The sequence below is a fragment of the Lutjanus erythropterus genome, chromosome 3 (assembly GCF_056507025.1).
Source record: "Lutjanus erythropterus isolate fLutEry1 chromosome 3, fLutEry1.hap2, whole genome shotgun sequence".
Lineage (NCBI taxonomy): Eukaryota > Metazoa > Chordata > Actinopteri > Lutjaniformes > Lutjanidae > Lutjanus > Lutjanus erythropterus.
Window position 1 is genome coordinate 27,219,978 of NC_139319.1, and position 20,220 is coordinate 27,240,197.

At 40.4% G+C, this 20,220-nt stretch overlaps 1 protein-coding gene across 1 annotated transcript in view; it reads left to right on the forward strand.

Annotated features, from left to right (window-relative positions):
* prr36a (proline rich 36a) overlaps nucleotides 1-20,220 on the forward strand; it is a 42,147-nt gene that overhangs the window by 10,252 nt on the left and 11,675 nt on the right. The window contains exons 2-3 of the mRNA XM_084715651.1: nucleotides 11,750-12,438; nucleotides 13,401-13,494. Coding sequence (XP_084571777.1) covers nucleotides 11,853-12,438; nucleotides 13,401-13,494 — 680 coding nt within the window. The 5' untranslated portion in view covers nucleotides 11,750-11,852. The remainder of the gene's footprint in view (nucleotides 1-11,749; nucleotides 12,439-13,400; nucleotides 13,495-20,220) is intronic.

Sequence of the window (20,220 nt, forward strand, 5' to 3'; positions counted from 1 at the left end):
ACAGTCACTTAGCACATGTTAGTGTCCCGTATGGAATTGATTAGAGTAAGCTGCATGCTTAACGTCAAGCCCCGTCCACCCTTGATGAAAGTGTTTTTTTTTTTGTTTTTTTTCTGCTGCATTGACCGTTTTGTCCCATGGAGAATCTTAAAATCTAGTTTCTACTTTATTTTTTTTTTTATTTGTGCAGAGTGAACAGAATATTGTAATGCTGCGCAATCAGTATGGTACTCCGATTTCCTCCACTCATCTTATTAAAGGCAGCCTATAGTTATAAGCCATAACCCTTGTCTTCATCTGCTGTCTATCATGTTTGTAGGGGGAGGATTAGAATTTGCAGAATAGGGCAGCAGCTAACAATTACTTCATTGATTAATCTGCTGAGTGTTTTCATGATTATTTACTATCATAAATGCAAAGAAAAGCAGGAACCAGTAAATGTTTGACATTTTTGTTTTAAAGATTACCAAAATGATTGATCAATTATTGAAATAGTAGTATAGTTAATAGATTAATTTTCATTTGATCAGTTAATTGTTGCAGTTCTATTGCTGAAATACACTTGGGACGTGTAGCTTTCTGACACAGAATTGAGATTGATCTTCAAGTTCAAGCCTATAGTTGGATATTTTCCAGGGGCCTTTCCCTCCAGCACAGATATACAGGATCTGTCATTACCATGTGGTGTGTTGTCCTATTAGAAATTAAATTTGTCACTGCTCAACTAAGGGTGCATATTTTTATGAAAGCATGATAAAATGTATATTGTGGTAAATATGAATTGTTCTGAAAGGAGACAGATAGCATCAAAGATATTGTATACATGGAAATTCTGTGGATTGTCTGTCAAACTACAAGTGTTAAATGTGTTACATTTTATGCCTGATTGCTAGTGGTTTATGGGTACAAGGCTGTGTCATTATTTTGATTGGACTTTGAGGATTAGGCTTTAGACAAAATGTTACATCTTGGGTAATTTCTGGTTGTTGGGCTTGTAGCTTGATCAAGATTTGTCCTTGGTTTTGTTTGGAGAAATTACTGCTCCGTAATTCAGGGATTCATGGCAAAGATGTTCTTTGGAGAAAGCATAAGACAACAAGTCAGTTTATTCTGCATTTGTCGGTGTGAATACAGTCTTGGGATGACATATGGGTTTGTCAACACTTTTTATTTGGACAGATGAAAAGAAGTCAGTCAGATGGTAAAATCACTGAGGGTTAATATGGTTCTTTGTCTACAGATAACGAGGTGCATGGAGTGCCATTTGTCTTGATCGTTTTCTGCAAGGAGTGAGGTGCCTCTGTACGCAGACCTGCCATCCACACATACACACGAACAATAAAAGGTTCATCCACAAGCATCAACAGAGACAGGCTGGCCACAGTGCCAACTCTAACAGCTTTAGTGGTGGCCAGGACCTGATGCTGAGACATAAAGGGATTAATAGAAACTCTATTAATCCTACTATTCTACTAAGCTATTGGATCTTTAAGAGTTCGTTTTTTTGGGCTTTTGTCCTTGTGTATTTGATATATTTCTTGTGGTTACACCACCCACAGTTTTATTGTAAATTGATATTGCCAAAGTGTATTTTCCTATTTGACCAATGGTGTTCCAGCAAAATAGTCAGTCATACCCAGCCATAACCCTCGCCCTCCATGTGGGAGTTCATTAGATGGGGGAGGGGAGGTGTTAAGCAGTGCTCCGTCTTTGTGTGATGTTTTTTGCACTTGGATTGGATGAATACATCATTCACTATACAGGATGTTGACAATGGAAGTCGGAAACAGGTAATTAATGATTGAGTGCTTCCTTTGGCATAATGTGGCCTAAATGCATCACTCCTGTTGTATCAAGACAAAGGAAAATGATCCACTTCACATAAATCGAGCAGTTTATATAGTTTGATTTTCAAGAGAGTTTGTGTTTTGTTGTGCATATTAGGGTTGTGTATCTCACTGACTGAGACTGATTCGATACATATCTTGATACATGTTCAACGATACGATATATCTTCGAAATTTTTAGATAGCGATTGATTCGGTTTGATACGATGCAATACAAGATAATGAAATGTGTGAATCTTTACATTTTGATTCAATTAAGGCTACATTTGTGGAGTGCTGTTAGTTGCACAAGAAATCCTGATAGTTTTACTAAACATAGTAACAGGTGAGACAGAGAGAAGGAGACATTACAGTGGTGTTAACATTTTGAGTCTCATATGTAAATAAGATACTGCAGCCTAAATGAGAATCTGAAAAAAACTTTAAAACTTTTTAAAATATTAGTATTTTTGCAGTAAGATGATCTGCTGCTCTGTCATATGAATAGTGCTGTGGTTTTGATTAATGTGGAGGAACAGTGAAGTGTTACCTGCTCTCACAGTGACATGGTGTCTCTGTGGGTCAGACTTGTGGCTCTGTACTCTGCTGTCTGACACGTTTTGCATAAATAATTTGCAGCAGTGTTTCTCATCTTTCTTATAAGACTCAAACTTATTCTACACTTGCACGTTAAGAAATGTTGGTGGTGCGACGTGGTACAATGTCACTTCTGTTGCTGTTTTCAGTGTGTTTTTTTTTTTTTTTGATGAATTGAAGAGGAAACGCAGGAGAAAGAAGAAGGAGCGCTTGTTTTGTGTGAGCGTGGCAGCAGGTGTCCAGCGAGAGCGGTGCAGGCAGAGGAGGGGGCAAAAGAAAACAGAGGAAAGTTACAGTGGCAGCTCCTTGATTCCCAAAATTAAACATACGCACGTCCTGATGAGATGTATCAATATGCTAGTGCTGCATCAATTTGTTTCCAATTCATGTTCAACTTTATACCAATACAGGACGTCTGAACAAATACACTCATATCTTACACATTAAAGTCCGATGCATCGGATGCATGAGTGAATCGTTACACCCCTAATCCATATATGTATATTTTGCTGAGTGCTGTGGCCCATGGTTTGTTTTTAACAGGACATTTCACTTTGTTTTTCATTCCTTTAGTTTGGCAGATCTGTGTGGATAATACACCTGTAATTGTAACTAAATTCAGAATGGTAAGATTTGAGTCAAACCACACAGAAGACTTGCGCTAGGTCAGTTGTAATGCAGATGCAAGATGTAAGCTCTTTCTTGCGAAACTATCTTTAAAAACTCATAATGCTTGGACAAAGATGCTCTGAACTAGGGCCCTCAGTAGCTCTCACTGTCCCCACAGCAGCAACATAAGGTTGAGTTGGAAGGAGATGTTGTGTGATCTTTACTGGATAGGTGGGCTGTACTGTACACACAGACTGTGGTTTTGTTTTAGTGAGACGTTGTTGAGAGACTGAGAAGGAATTTTAGTGTCTCCTTACTCCCTCCTCCTTCGGCGTCCTATCAGGAGTGGGGTTGTTTTGCTTTCTGTGTGTGTTTTCTCATGTGTTGCTGCTGAGGAATGCAGTGATTAATGGGTATTGTAATGTAGACAGCCATCTCCGGTGTACTTACCTTGACCATGTCTCATCTATATGAGGTAGAACAGTTGTAGTAAGACACACACATACACACACACACATATGTACACACACATATATAAATAATGTTTTAAAAGAAAGAGATTGTGCCCTTATAGGAGACCACACATCTGAGATGGCAGCAAGTTTGCCCGATCACAACAGAGGCATTCTGAATTGATGAGTGATCTTGGAGTAAATGAAACATTTTTCAAACAAAACAGCAGGGTCATTTGCTGTTGTCCCCGTTACTTCTTGATAATCCATGACCTGGATGACAGAATTTTCTTAGATACAAGGCATTTCCAGTTGAGCATGTCGGTGTTCTTCACAGCTAGCAGAACACTGTGCCAGAAGTCAATAATCCAATAGCTGTGTCACAGGGACACTTATAGTAGCTGACAAGTTACATCATCCTTCATTGGCTTGATGTTTATTGGTTGCTTCTAAGCTGGTGCAAGATGTCACCATCATTTTAAGATCCAATCATGTTAGATCACTTTGTGTTTACAGTTCAGTGTGTGTGAAATACCCTCCTCTCCAGCAAAGACATTTATTTTGCCCACATCAGTTATTCCTATCTTTTCTTGCTGACTAAGTTTGAGAAATGTAAATAAAAACCAACATAGTGTGGCAAGGCCAGAGAGTGCTGCCTGGTCTTGTAGTGAGGAGCACAAATTTTAATCCCATTTGAGTAAAATCAGTGCAATAAAATGACTGTAGGTCTAACTTTGGTAGAGATGCCTACTGAATGTGATGGTCAAACAGCATCTCTGGCTTTGTTAATATGACAATAATGCTGCCTTTTTTGGTTATTTATACTAACTAAATGATTATCATTTTTATTTGACCCTGAGCGCACAGTGCATTCTTGTTTAGTGTTTTCTGTTTTTAATGGTGAATTTCTGCCCTTAGTCTGTTAACTCTCAAGAGTGTGAACCTCATTGTACAGCAGCCCTATTCAGTTACTTTTTTTTAATGAAGTTGAATTTTTACAGCTGTTTACATTGCCTGTGTCAGACCTGTAAAGTTAAGAATTTAACTATAAAACAATAAGAATGCACCTTTTTTCTCTATAATGTTGCATTTAACATCTTGTTTTAAAAAATCACATTGACTCTTCTAAATTCCCTCTGATTAAACAGCCTTAGTTGCGACTTTTTGAAAGTGTTTCTTGCACAATAACAGAATGATCAAATGAACAAAATGATCCTCTAAACAATGTAAATTCCCAAATATTTAATATTTCAATATATTTAAATAAAATCACAATTCTATACTCTTTCATCATTGTGCATCTATGCTGCTGGAAACTTGTAAGAAGAATGCTTAGCAGATTTTTTTTCTTTGATTTAGAAAACCTAAATGCAAATGAATGTTGTGAAAAATATTCTCTTATTTCATCCACTTTAGATCATGACAGCATGGCTAAATTTGATCAAGAAACATAAAGGGAATTGAGATTGGGCCATTAAGCAGAATCAATACTGGCATTGGTATCAATAAAATGTTATCAATTCCCATCCCTTATCCTAAGCGGTGAAGTCACAAGTTAGTTTTGTGATGCTGATCTAAGCTGAGCGCAAAGTCACTCTTATTCAAGACAAGTAAGATCGGAGTCTTCACTTTTCTTGACGGTGTGAATACTCTCCAATGACTCCTGATGTACCATGTTTGTGTGTCAGAGCAAGAGAGGGAGCTGCAAAGACTCTTGGTGTGTATATTCAGTGATGTGCTCTGTGGAGCTGTATATTCACAAACCATTGGCTCATATGCACTCCGCCTCTCCTCTCTGTCAGCGTGCTTTTTGTGTGTGTTCCAACAGCAGATTGAATTTCTCTTCTTTCTCTCTCCCTCTCTGTCACTCTGGATGTGTGTGAACTTAAACACTCACTTGGTGATAAAACAGAAACGGCACTGCTGCCTTGTATGGTCAGATGGAGCAGCAGAGCTTTACACGCAGCCTCCCATTCGTCTGAGTCAATTCACTTACCCTCTTTTAAGATTGTTTTTAGATTCTTCATCGGTCATTAAAGAGAGGTTCTGCAAATTTTGCAGGTTATTTTGGTAATAGTAGCAGTAGTAGTAGACAGACAAACAGAGAAGATGCAGGGAAAACTGCTTACTTTCACTCCAGTCCCTGAGACTGAAGCTCAAGCTCGGTGTTAGGAAAACCCCTTCTTTTCCAACTCAATTAAACCTCATTCCACTGCATAAACCGACCTTCCTCTTCCTCTGTGCCTTTTTATTCTTGTCTCACTGTTGCATGTGCACACATGTACACAATACTGCCTGTGTTTCTTCCTGTGTGCGTGCACATCCCTCTGACACACATCAGAGGAGAGTAAATGAACAGACAGAGGGGCTTCATATCTCATTTGTAAACAAGGTCTTACTTCACTCCACTACACTCCCAGGCCTATAGCCACAGTCAAGTTCTCCAGGCCAGCTTTCATGTTTTACATGTCTAAAGGTGCAGTTCTACTAAGAATGTAGAAATGAAACAACTCTGTAATTTAGAGGCCTGCCACTTCCTGCATTCTTTCAATTCCTCAGACAGTGTTCACTTTTTTGTCTGCATGTGTGTAAATTTGTGGAAATTACATTCATGAACATTTTCATCATCCTACACATTCTTTGCACACTCACACACTGCTCTGTCTGATGCATCAACACACAGCACACGCACATTCATTGGACTCCTCCTGACCCTTCACTCCCTATTCGGTCACAAACATGCACATAAACGTGCACACACAGCCAGCTGTCACTGTGTAGCCCTGAGGAGCACTGAGGAAGTCAGCAGAGTTGGAATGTGGATGGGTCGGATGTGCTCTTGATACCGCTGCTGCTTCAGGCATGCACTTTCTACTATTAATCATCCTGGAGCAGATGCGGCATTGACATAAATCCTAAAGTAGAAACTGAACATCAGGCAACTGAAGTTGTAGTTCAACATGCAAACTAGGCCTGCAATTCAAGATTTAATACGTTAATCTGGCAATATATTTTTTTAATAAACCCATCATTCATTTTGTCTTTTAATTGTTCACATTTGCATGATGATACCATTCATGTCACACTGAAGCATCTGTCTATGCTGGTTGCATGTGCATATGCACACATTTCAGTGTCAGCAACAAAAGAGCAGCCAAAGCCTCTGTACAGTGTGCAGTGTGTTTCCTTTGATATATGTGAATATTACTGATGTATTTTCCCATAATGATGCTTGCAGTTGTGGCATAAGCACACCAGGGGTGTGGCAAAAGTGAGAGTGCTTGTGGCTCTGCTCAGAGCAGACAGGTGTTGTGCTCAGAAGAGGGATAAACGTTTAGCAGGGAAATTGTGGCGGTAAATGTACAGTGAAGGTTACTGTTTTCCCATAAATAAACACTGCAGAAGAAAATCAAGAGCTTCCTGTACCCTTCTTCCTAGCTGCTGAAGGGACAATCGGTGGGATTACAAACTGGAGCAGAGTGAGCTGCTCTTGCTCACATCTGCTCCAACTAGTTTGCAAAATGTATATATTTATTTACTATTGTGTATATTTGTTCAGTGCATTTTTAATGGGCATCAACCTTGTGTTTACATATGTATTGTCAAAAAACAGACTTAACTTATTAAATACTTCAAGTTGTCTTTACGTCTACAAGACACAAGAGGCACAGAGCTGGTACAGACAGCTGCATAGGTTAAAATGAGAGCATTTTATTGTGTGAGATGTGTGAGTGAAAAATGCAACTGACTCACTTGCAGTTGAGACAGGGGGTATTTTCCTAAGGGCTCTATTATAGTCCCTAATGAATGTGCACACAGACAGTTGTGGACCTCCACGGACGCTTGCTAGTTCTGTTTATAGTACTTAGAGTCTGCTTGGAGGACGCACTCTACACCTGGGCAGTAGATCGGTATCTGCAGTGGCTGCATGGAAAGATCTGGCTGGGTTGTATGCACAGAAACTATGCATGCACACTGTGATAGCATAATTTACATCACACAGATTCCAATGCACCCTTGTGCACTTGCAGATGCGTGAAGCATAATACCAGCTAAAAGTGACATCCCCAAATATCTTGTTTCTCGATGTTTATCTTGTCTAAAACCCAAAGATATTCAGTTTACTGTATACGTAGGACAAATAAAAGCTGCAAATCGTCACATTTGAAATGCTGGAAGAACAGAATATTTCTTATATTTGCTTGAAGAATAATAGATTGATTAATTACCAGAATCATTGGTGCTTATTTTTCTTTTGATTTGAATAATTAATTTAGCCCTAATACAAAGTGCACATAAGGGAAATTAGACTTGAAATGGGTTCATATTCCTAATTTTCTTTCACTGGGTTGTATAAATGTTTGTATTTACCCACAGTTAAGACACACGATAAATCTGTTACACTCTTAATGTGTATTGTCTCTTTGCCATGTTATAATTGCAGACTGCAGTCTGGGGTAAATCTACAGAAGACATTAAGCCCCAGCATCAGCATCAACAGCCCCCCCTCCAGCAGCCTGCACAATGCAAACCCCTGCCATGCTCTCAACACAACTAAATCCCTCTCTGCTTGTATTAGACACAGTATTAAAAGTGACCCATTTTGTCGGGCACCACTTCTGATGTCTGGACATGTAGAGCGAGAGACTGAGAGATGGGCTACGACAGATGTAATTAAACTGCCTCAAGACAGGTCAGGAGTAAGATTTAATGACACACATGGCCATATTTCTTATTAGAAGAAGTGGGATGTAAATACCACTGAGGCCACTGGGTTCTTTCTCTGTCTAGACAGACTCCCTCTAACAGTCCTACAAAGTGATGGCTGCATTTATAAACACAGTCTTTTCCCACCAGGGCTAAACAACAAGTATTGCTGCAGCTGTGTCAGCCTTTGAGCCTCTGTCTTCATCATCACAATACTTGCAACGTATTGTAATTGTCACTGGGGGTATTGAGCTAATTGTGATATTAGCTATGTGACGCTGGCTAGAAAGAAGTCATGCTGTTTCCTGAACATGGTTTTAAATCTTCACTGAACTAGGGTTTGTTATGCAAATGTGGACTGAATGGCAGACAATAGAGGTTTTCAAGTATTTTATCAAAATGCATGAGGCTCTTCATCTTGACCAGGCAAGCAGAACCTTTTGAATATGCTGCTGGTATTGCCTTGCAGTCATTTTTTCAAACATAAAGTATGGACCTCTGACACAGGGCAGGACTTTGTATGTATAAATATATATGCACTCAGTCATTATATCAACATTATGGATAATTATTAATCAAAAATCTCACTATATTAATATTTTGTGAAAGCACCAATAGCCACTCAAATGATATTGTTGTAATATTGGTGCATATTGAGGCATTTGGTCAGAAATATCATATTTGGTTTTGTCCATATGGTCCCACCATATTTTGACATAGCATTTTCCCAGCTTGTTGTCAACAGGCTGAAGAATCCCAGAATTGTGTTTTTTATTGGTATCAAGTGTGCTCTCATGGATTTGAAAACAAACATCCGTGCGCAGAGCAGCCTCACTGTAATTTAGTAAAACGTCACTGATCCGTGTGTGTGGATAGGATTTTAACGATCAGTTCACTTCCTCTGCTGCGTCACATAGTGTCAGCTGGTTAGGGGGATGATTCCTTTACTTGTCCAGAAGGGGGTCATCACATGAGGAATGTGATTCATTCTATCTGCTAAGCCCCTGGCATTAGAAGCGGGACTGGCAAAACTATGCCATTCACATCACAGTGCCAGTCCAACTCTCTCTTTCACTGTTCTTTCAAAGGGGTGAAAACAAAAACAGATTTGTACTTGATTTTTTTTCTTTCTCTTTTTAAATGTTCATTGTATAGTTCCCAATTTGCTAATGGCTAGAAAATCTTCCCATTCATATAAATGGAGTGATGAGACTGGATCTGATTTGCAACACTGTCACATTAGCTAATTGATCCTAACTTGAGGCATGGAACAATCTCAACATTGTGTTGGTAGGCAGGTTACTCTTCACCACCCAGCTTCCTTTCTGTGTGAGATTTGTAACCACAGAGACCAGAAGAGACACAGAAAGACAAGAAAAGGCAGCAGGAGTGAAAGCTGCTGTAAGGGAACCACTGAGTCCTGCTAGTAACTTTTCCATGGCTCAACCAAAAGGGAGGACTTACAAATTTTATACAAGAGATTAGGGAGTGTCAATTTGCGGTGGGGGAAATATTGTTTCTTGGATCTTGGATCTGTCATGATTCTTTCTTGAAAGATTATGAAGTGATGCAGAAAACTCAATAATCAGATTTTTAAAACACAGTTGTCTATACCTCAATGGCCTGTCCGTTGGATGGTGAAAAGTAACAAATGTGTGTGTTTGTGTGGAGTCTACGGGGGCGTGTATTCAATGGTTCAGTGGTTATCAGCACTAAACTGGCCAAACAAGTTATTCTAGAATTGGCAACAAGTGGTCCATTTATGCATTTGGTCTTTGGTATCAATCTACTGGGGGTTAGCCAAGCAACAACAATGCTGCAAAGAGTTAATACTCTGAGCCTGTTTACCCTGTAAATGTTGGTGTAAATGTAATGACATTTTTTGGATCTGGCACTAAATGTGTCACAGTATCATGTTATCTCAGATGTTAATATGTAACTGGTGAGGAAACAAATGCTTCTTGACCTTTGGACAGGAGTGCTGCTTCTTCAAAAGACTGAATATTTAAAAGTCTCTTGGAAATTTGTCAGTTGGAGATGAATACAGATGCTTTAACCATCCTAAAGGCAAAAGCTTGTAGTCCTTATTATTCTACACTGTGAGGCAGCACTCTGTAGTCTGATGTCTGTGGAAACTTAAGCTTGTTGGAACTGGTTGTTTTTCCAAGAGGTTTTTAGCCATCTCACATAATGGCTTGTATATCATCATAAAACATTTATGGGCATCATAACCACCATATTTTGCACTGAAAAGGTTGTGATTACTCTCTTTCTGATTACTCCTGCCTTTCTTACCTAGTAGTATTTCTAAGCTGTCAGCATGTGTTTGTGTTCCTTCAACTTTTTCATGAATCTCTTTAGTTCAATGATTCTCTTTTATTCCATTATTTTGTCATATGTTCTCCAATCTGTTTTTTTTTAAATCCATCTCAAGTCTTTTTCATTTTCTTTTCTCCTTCCATCTCTTGCATAGCTTGTTTCCTGGTCCATACAGAGCTTCAACTGGTTTGACCATATGTGTAGCAATTACTGGTAGCACATCTAAAAGCAGTGGGAGGAGGGGAGGATATGACCAACGACTATAGAGGAACAAGTGGGTAAAGGAAAAAGGAGAGGAGTAATTTAAAGGGGGTGGGAAGAAGCTCGTGTGGTCAGAGGGGCAAAGGAATGGGTACGTGTGGGTGGAGGGGTGATTGAGGAGGGGTGGGGGAATAAACCCACAACAGATCTGGGAAGAGCTCTGTCCAACCAGAGCAAGACAAAACTTGAGGTTAATGAGTTCACGACTCACATACATCCTTTACATCTCTTTCTCACCAATTCAGCTCACCACAGGTTCTTATACTATATTATACTGTATTAATTAAACAATCCCCCAGCACACAAATCTGTTAAGTGAGAGAATGACATGATTTGCCATCTGCATCTGCTCGACATAGAGGAAGACAAAGGCCAACAAATGGGCTGTTTGGTGCTTACTTTCCACCTCCTCCCTCTCCTCGTCCTCCTTCCTCCTCCTCTGTGGCTTGTGTGTCATGTCAGGAGATTGTGAAGCGTCTCTCGGCTTTCAGCACTCCAAACCACAGCTTTTTCCCTTTCAATTTCAAGATGCTGGAAACCATGTGGAACACAGTGACAAGTCATCAGTATTTTTATTTGTCCACCATAAAATGTGCAGTTAAACCAATCTTTGTTCCTTGTATTGTGGTGTTTTAATAGTGATTCCTGTGTTTATTTGGGTCCCACAGGCATTATGATGCAGGATTATTATGGTTGTTCTGTTAGATGAGCAGACCAGTCACTGTGGAGGAGAGCAACTGGCTGGTTTAGAGAGAAGATTTATTGGCATCTCCCACTGCTCACTTCCTCTTTTCAGACTCCCCCAAATTCCTTGGAGGCCCCTTACCATAAATGGCATTTCCTTTGGCTGATAGTGACATGTTTTTTCATGTGACTTTATGAGTACCCTAGTGGTGCAGTCCTGCATATAAAAGGAGGTGTGCAGTAAAGGGAACTCATCGACATGCTTGTGATCCTTGTTTTGTTCTTCTTCTACAGGGCATTAAAGTGTGAGAGGAACTGGCCAATCAAGACGAGTGTGAGCCCCTCGACCTTGCAAGCAACAGCAGCAACGTCGGTGTGCACACCTTAGGACGAGGGAATGAAACCGGATGGGGTTACCATGGAGACCACGGAGCCCACTGATGCTGCAGCAGTAGCAGAGCCCTCCTCATTGCAGGAGAACACATCGGAACAGGCCCCTTTGCAATCAGAGGAAGCTGCAAATGACGAAACGCCTGTGGCTGCTCCCAAGGCCAATGGCAAGCCAGTGGCGGACCCCAAAACCAAACCAATAGCCGTTGCAACTAAAACACAGCCCACAGCCAAATCTGCAGGGGCTTCTGGATCCACCTCACGGCCAGGTACAGCCTCACACCGCACGATGAATGATGTCAAATCCTCCAACAGTGCTTCTGCAGCTGCAGTCAAGAAAACAGCAACAACAACAAAATCATCAGGAGCAGTGGGGGCTGTACCTAAAAGACCAGTGGGTGTAGCAGCAGTTTCCTCCACGGTTAAGAACCAGACGAGAGCACCTGACAAGAAGCCTGTTGGAGCGGCCAGGACTACCTCTGTTGCTGCTACCACGGCAACAAACGGTACCAAACCATCAACAGTGAATGGTACTGCTGCTAAGAAGAGACCAGGGGCTGAGACAGTTAATGTAGCTAGACCCAAAACCACAGGTAAGTCTGAGCCTGAGAAAGGTCAGTTCATATTACGGCTGCACTGTTATGGCCAAAATGGGGATTGTGATTATATATTGATTTTTGTGACACAATATTTTAATTTTACATAAACAGAACACCGCATTCACTTATATGTTGCGCTACATTTGCTAATGTGCAAATCTGTGCATCAAACTAACCCAGGATTTCCACCAGATGCTGCTTTGTGACATCGTGTGTGCACCGCGGTTTTGTTCCATCATACGAGTGACTGCAGTTTCCACCAGCAGCGTTTCAGAAGCGTTTCAGCAGTGGAGCGTTTTGCCCCCTACGTTTACTTGCTCTGATTTTGTTGATTAAGTCCTCCATGGAGTGGAGCGCCGAGCAGCTTCTGGGAAGCATCTGAAACGTGCCGTGGCGCCTCTGGTGGAAACACAAGCACTGTCTAGAATGGCCGCGAATTGGTCCGAGTGCCGCGGCACAGGCGCTTGGTGAAAATTAGGGGTAAAAGTGGTCCTTATTCACATTGCATCTACTACAAGCAAAATATAAATGAAATTGTACCAAAACCTTTTTACTCCTTTTTACTCCTTACTTTTACTGATGGTGTTGGAGACTTGATTTTCATTTCGGCCATCCATTCTGTGGTGTATGTTTCTCTTCTACTCCAGACTGCAGCCACAACATCCAGGAAACTTTGCACAGGCTGCTGTTGCTGCAGGGTAACTGGTTGTTAGAAAACTCTGTTGCACATCCAATCAAGCACTTCATAAACTATGAGTCGAGCACGCATTGCAAACGTCAGCATCACAGTGATGTTCATTTAATTGTGGGAAGCCAAAATGATGATCAGGATTAATATTCAATAAACTCTGCAACCCTAATTCACTTTATGTCTGAAATATTTCCTCCAAGTTAGATGCTTTTAACTTTTCTGATACAAGCAGTCTCATTTTCCTGTTCTTCTAATTTTTTTGTAGCCACTACCAGCAGACCAGTGGCGTCCACTGCCCCGAAACCCAGCACTTCAACCACAACAAAAGCTGGTGCTGGTGCCATTTCAAAGACCACCAGGTATGCATGCCTTTTACAACCTGAAAGCAGGTGATAAAGTAATATTAACGGTCAATGCTGCTGTACCCAAAGAGCACTGGAACACAAACATTTCAATTAAGTTCTGCGGTGGAGAAAGACCTTTTCATTTTATTGACGATAACAGTCCTCTCTTTTTTTTTCTCTGTTTAGCCTTGACTCTGTCTGTCATTCACACGCATTTTCCCTTTCTGAGATCTGAACTTTATAATCTCCCTTACAAACCACATGAGAGGGAGACTGTTTATCTTGAGACCCTGAAAGAGAGCCATGGAGAACGATGTCCATTGTGGTCTTTGGGCCGTTATTGAGTCAGATTTCGCGTCAAGAGTGTGAGTCATGTTAGCAGAAATAACCTGAGACAGAGAGCCTTAACAGAGGCAGTGATACTGAAGAACTACCGCTTTGTCCCAAACCAGACCCCCTGGCAGAAAGTGGCCCCACCTCCCCCGGGCAGAGAGCTATTAACTCGGATCATAATCCCTCTCATACTGAGCTGGTGGTTTGGATAGAGAGTGCTCCAGTTTGAGTAAACTTGCTGAAAGAGCTGCTCTCAAATGATCATTTTGGCTTTTGTAGAATTGACCCGGTCATTTACAACCATTTCGACTTGAAAGCTTTTGTCAGTAAAGACTTTTTACATGAAAGAAATTAATTCAAGATATTTGGGGGAAAATCAGGATTTTATAATCTGTTGCCAAAGCAGTAACTACAAAACATGCTTGTAAAATTATGTGGTTATGAGTTTTTAGCTTTATTAATGTGCTAGACTGTTGTGTAGATGTGTAATTTCTAATTGGTCAGATCCATAATACAGCAATCCAACTTCTTTCTACAAGATGCAATGTTCTGTACTGAGATGCCTGATTAGATTCTCTGCCCACTTGTCGTTCCTCTTAATGAGCTTTTATTAAATAACAAAGTAATGTGCTGCATCATTGTCTCCTGAATCAGCACTGGGTCAATACATTCTATTGTTTCTATGTATAAGAAATAAAATAAATTCCTCTTTGTAAATAACGGGCACCTTTTTTTTTCTTTTCTTGCCTCACCTGTTTCTGTTATAGATGTAGCATATAGTTCATACAATTTGATTTTACACAGAGGACAATGCCATGAATGAAATTTCTTTTTTTTAAATGCTTGTCCCAAGTTCCTAGACTCCAAGATGACTGAATGTCTTTTTGAGGTACTGGTCAAACAAAACAATCCCACTTGATAATTATATACGACAGAGAAAAGCAGTAAATCTGCACTCCGGTGCAGCTGGAATCAGAGAATGGTTTTGTTTTTTCTTTATAAATTATCCAGCTAATTGTTTCAGCACTAGACAGTTTTATCGTTAGCTGTGTTTCCATCGAAATTTATAAAATTTTGAATAAATCATCAAAAGAAAATGCAAATGAATGGTTATATCCGTTAACTACCATTTTACGATTTTTAGGATTTGGTTCATCAAGATAAACAGTAGGTGGCACGAATTCTTAAGTCACAAAACTATTGCCATCGTGGAGAAAGATGATGTAATTAAAGAGGCGCCAGTCGAACCACAAACAGTGACAAGTGATGCAGACAACACAGTGGAAATATGACATTTATGTTCAGTATATTAATGTGATTACTGCTACATCAGACCTGTATGGAGCCATTATGGATGTATCATAGGATGTAACAATACCGTGAGGAGACTGTCAGTACGGAAACGGCTGTCAGTCATGTTAGTCTTTGGTGTGCCAGAACTTACCCACGAAAAAGTTGCTATCTCCCATTAAGTTTATTAACTCTTTTTCGAAAAGGGCAAAAAACTACCCAAATGTTTTTGGATTTTGCTGTTTTTGTTTTGCAGCCTTCTCTCATGTGATACTTCAAAATGTGCAAAAAAAATTTCATTGAAACACGGCTATTGCCAAGTGAATTTTTTATTGTTTTGTATATTGGACTTATCAAGAGAGACCATGAGCAATTTCATGTAGCATTTAATACTATGGCACCATGTTGGGTTTGGGGTGATGTGTGTGTGTGTGTGTGTGTGTGTGTGCAAGGAGAAGCCTATCCACTAAATTAGTCAGTTGAGGCGTGTGCCTCAAGTGTTAGAGGAGTCTGATTACAGTAACACATCATCCTTATGTGACTGTCCCTCGATTTGGGGACGTGACATAAGGCATTCGCCTCTCTAATTGAGACACAGAAGACAACAGAACAGAGAGCAGGTGTCTGCCCTTGTGACAGACAAAACGTGTTGTATTTTGTGCCACCTGCGTGTGATGGCAGAGTTAGTGGCGTGTCGAATCCTTTGTGTAGCAATGGTGGTGGTGGTGTGCTTTTCACTCGGTGTTGGTGTTTGTGCTGGCTCTGGCAGTAACACAAACAAACCTTCTCTCAGCTCAGGAGGTGACTTGAATTAGACATGACACTGAGAATGATGGCATTAACAATCTATAGCAACACATACAACTCAATTTAATGGTGTTAAAGGATTTGGCAAATTACCCAAGAGATTATTTAGCTGCAACACAATGGCTGCAGAGCCGCCTCCTTGTAATTTTGCAACCATTTCCTCGTAATTCCAGCCCTGCCATATTGTTTTCTCATATTGCTGAGACAACAGTTGTCATTGTCGACCAAGCTGTCGCACAGGAACACAGATTATTCAACTCAAGTATGTGCAGGTGTATCTTTTTCACATAGATGCACTGAGGTAGACAGCATAGACAAAAAGTAGAGCTGCAATGATTAAGTTGATAAGTTGTCAACTATTAAATTAGTCTGCAACTATTTTGGTAATCGTTTTGAGTCATTTTTGAAGGAAAAAAATATGTCCAAAATTCTGATTTTCAGCTTTTCAAATGGGAATATTTGGTGGACAAAACAATCTTCATATTGGGCTTTGGGAAACACTGATCAACATTTTTCACCATTTTCATCCAAATTATGGACCAAACAGCTAATCAAATAATGGAGAAAATGATCAGCAGATTAATCTGTAATAAAAATCAAAATCATTAAGTTGCAGCCCTTAGATTAAGATCTCGATAAGCCCAACATGTCACTGAAAGTGTAGTAGCACATACTGCCTGTGGCCAATGGAAAGACCAGCCTCTCTCATGAAGTATTAATGTTAATTATCCCAAAGGGAGGAATGGAAACATATTGGGTTTTTGAAAAATCATTTTATTTTCAGCAGAGCCTCATGTGTGAAGGGCAAATAAGATTTGGTGATTGTGTTGAACTGTGAGCTCCTGGAAATAGGATTTATGCTTAGGGAAGGTGGGAATAAGGTTTAATTGAATAGGTAGGAAAATGCTGGATCTGTGCTGAGCACTTATTGTAGACACAGGTATGTGGCAGGCCTGTTTCAGCTGTGTGTTGATATTTCTGTTTTACAGTATGTAACTAAGAAACATTATACATATGTAGACACAGAATCCATCTGAACGACAGGAGGATGTCTCTGTCTCGGTTGTCGATAAGGACCCTTGATAACTGGAGTAGAAGCAAAATGTTTTCTTTTTTTGTTAAATCTGGAATCTTCTTTGCTTTACTCTCCTCCAATGATGGTTATGGTGTCCTTGCTCGGACTGAGCCATCAGTCTTTGTCCACCCCACCCCTCCTTTCAATCTCCCCTCTCTCACCCCCCATCCCTTTTTTCCCCTGCTGTCTGTGCATGTAGAGTGCTGGGCATTCAGCCAGAATCTTCTCGAGCCCTCCTTACAGCCCATCTTCCATCTAGTTGTCTCCATATTTCTAGTTCATTCATCATTTAGATGCATTACAGAGACTGTAAAATTCAGAGTGTAGTTGTGTAGCGAGGAGAGTGTTCAGACCAGCAACATGCAGACATAATCTGTAAGTTGAGTAATAATATTCAAAGGTAGTGTTCTTTTTTTTTTTCACCTGTCTAATACAATTAGTATAGAGGCAAGTAAAAATTTACTTTGAGCAAATAGATTTCTGGCCCACTCGCTTGAAGTAAATTTTTACTTGCCCCTTTACAAATTGTTTTATTTATTTTCAGTTATCAAATAACTAGTGTAACTTGTGACTAGAGTTTTTTGAAACGTGATATGGTATGCTGTCGTATTTAGTTACCTAACTTGCCTTCGTACAAGCACTGACAAGGGCCTAGAGGAAGGATTATCGGCAACCCTCTCAGCTGCCAAGCAAGCAAGATGTTGTCAGCTATTGTTATGACAATCCCGCAACATTTTGCGGAAACTTGACATATCTTTGAAAAACAGCCCACTTCTATTTGTGTTGCACCCAAACTGCACCATACATAGTAGCAGGAAAGTTTCACCCATATCTTCTAATGCCACCCAACTAAACTCCAGGATAATTGAAATGCTCACTTGTGTTTCTGCTCATAAACTGTCCTTACCTGCCACCATTTTCTTGTGAGTCCTCAATGTTTAATGCCACTTGCCTGATTGGGTGCCCCATGTGGCATTTTACTTTATCCAGACAATGGGGAAATCCTTACTGTTGAGCTTTGAAAGGCTCACCATTGGAAACAGACAGAATTGCACAGGTACATAATATTCTCTAATTATTGAACAACTGAATTGGCAGTATGTCACAATGGCACTAAACACATAGAACTGATCTTGAGATTATTTTGGCTGTGCACAACATGTTTTCTCTTCATTTTTTTGTGCTCTCATTTTGTCTGTTTCTCTCCCTGGCTTGTCTCTTGATTACTTCTGTGTTGTCCCACTGGAGATAAAACTGTCATTTCTGCCCGACAGTCTTGGCAGGGAGCAGGATTACGGCTCTCGCAGAAAAGGCCCATGGCATCTATCACAGTGACAGTAGGTGCCTCGGGCCTAAGAGCTAACACTGTCTGCCATGCTATTGCAAGGCTGCAACACTTCATCTAAACTGTCCAATGACCTGATTCAGGCCTAGGCTCTTTATTGTCAAGGAGATAACACAAACCCTAGGAATGTCTGTGCTCCTCTCAAGAAGGAGTAAAGCAGCTGGTTTTGGATGGCCTACAAGCCAAACAAAGTATTGTAAGGGGTTCTCAATTTCCATTTGTTGTCTTGGAGGGGGGCCCTTCAAGTGATGAGGGGAAAAAGGAAAGGACAGAAGAACGTGTACTTGAGACTGCATTTTATTTGAAGGATGAGCTTACTGCAACCGGGATAAAATGTACCCCTGAGCCAAGCCCTCTCCTCTCTTTTTGGCTTGATTAAAACAGAATAATTTAATCTTAAGTAGCGGGTATGCCAAGGGAGTTGAGCCTCACAGCTGTTGTTTTAGAAGGAACAAGAGGAAAGAGGGAGTGATGGATAGAGAAGGCGTGGCTTCAACAGACTCCTGTTTACACTTTGATTTTTGGCCAAACAGATGTTTCAGCTGCTCTGTATGTACCATGGGTGTGTTTTTCACATCTGTCAAAAACATTTGTGAATATTGACTGTAAAGCAACCCATAAAATGTATCCATGACTTGTCCCCGTGGTGACCTTTTCCCTGAAGAAGACCTCATGTTTGGTCATTTAAATCCTCTCGATGGCTGCGTAGTGCCTCTCATCCTCCCTTTGGACTGTAATTTGTATTGATTTCAACCCTCTGTTGGCAGGAAATGTAATCCATACTAATACACCAACAACAACCACCAGCCACCACCCACAGGCAGTGTGTGGAGTACAGGCATTAGTGGGTCTGTCTGTTTCTCTTTGTGTCGTATCTCTGGATCCAACTATTATGAGTTATGACTCATTATAAAACAATAGAAGGGGCGGGGTTGGGGTCATTTATAGTTACGAAATATTTCTGTCAGTTATAAAAAAACAAGAGCTGAAACTTAACTGTGATGCATGCTGACAAAGGGAAGAACAAATTAGTGCTTGACTGGAAGAATCTCATTGACTACGGGGGCTCTGACTAATGATTTGAATCATCGACTATCAGAGGGCAGCCCTAGTCTTTTTAATCCATTTGAACCAAACACTGGAGCAGTTCCCCTTTAGTGCGGTTGGTTCAGGTTCGAGTGACAGCCAGACTCGAACTCTGGTGTGGCCCCAGTGACCGCTCTTTGGTCCACCTTAAAGAGGTGGTCTCAGACCACTGTCAAGTGAACTCTGGAGTGGTTCTGGTGTGAGCACCATTTTAACCAATCACAGAAGGATAGTATTGTATGTGCCTTTTTATTGGTTAAAAAAATGGCTTCCCTTTCTGTTTTGGTGACTGTTGATCTGGTAAGATGCTTGCTACCAAAATGTGGACTGAAAGGGGACAAATGTGGACTCACGAAATGCCTGCATTATTAAATTAAAAGCTGTCTTACAAGATGTTCATATGCGCGGTCCTCTAAAGTCGGCGGATATGTGCTGCAGTTGAGCACAGTGTTTCACAATTGTTTTTTCCTGGGGATGCACTTTTTACAAATGACAAACCATCCCATTCATAGTAAGCCTCATCAATACATTCTTGTTCATTTGTTCATGAATGAACTTTCTTGACCATTTTTACTGCCATTTCCACATCGTCTTATATTATTTTGATGCCTTATTGAAAACATACACAGAAATGAGAAATAAATTCATTTAGACTGAGTTAACATGCTAACCCATTGTTTTTATTTCCTCTTATCAGGACACTACTCTCATTTACACAGCATTACCAGACTCTTGTTCTTTCCTCTCATCGGTAATACAAGACACATTTTAAATGCTTTATAAAAGGTGTACTGCACATAAATCT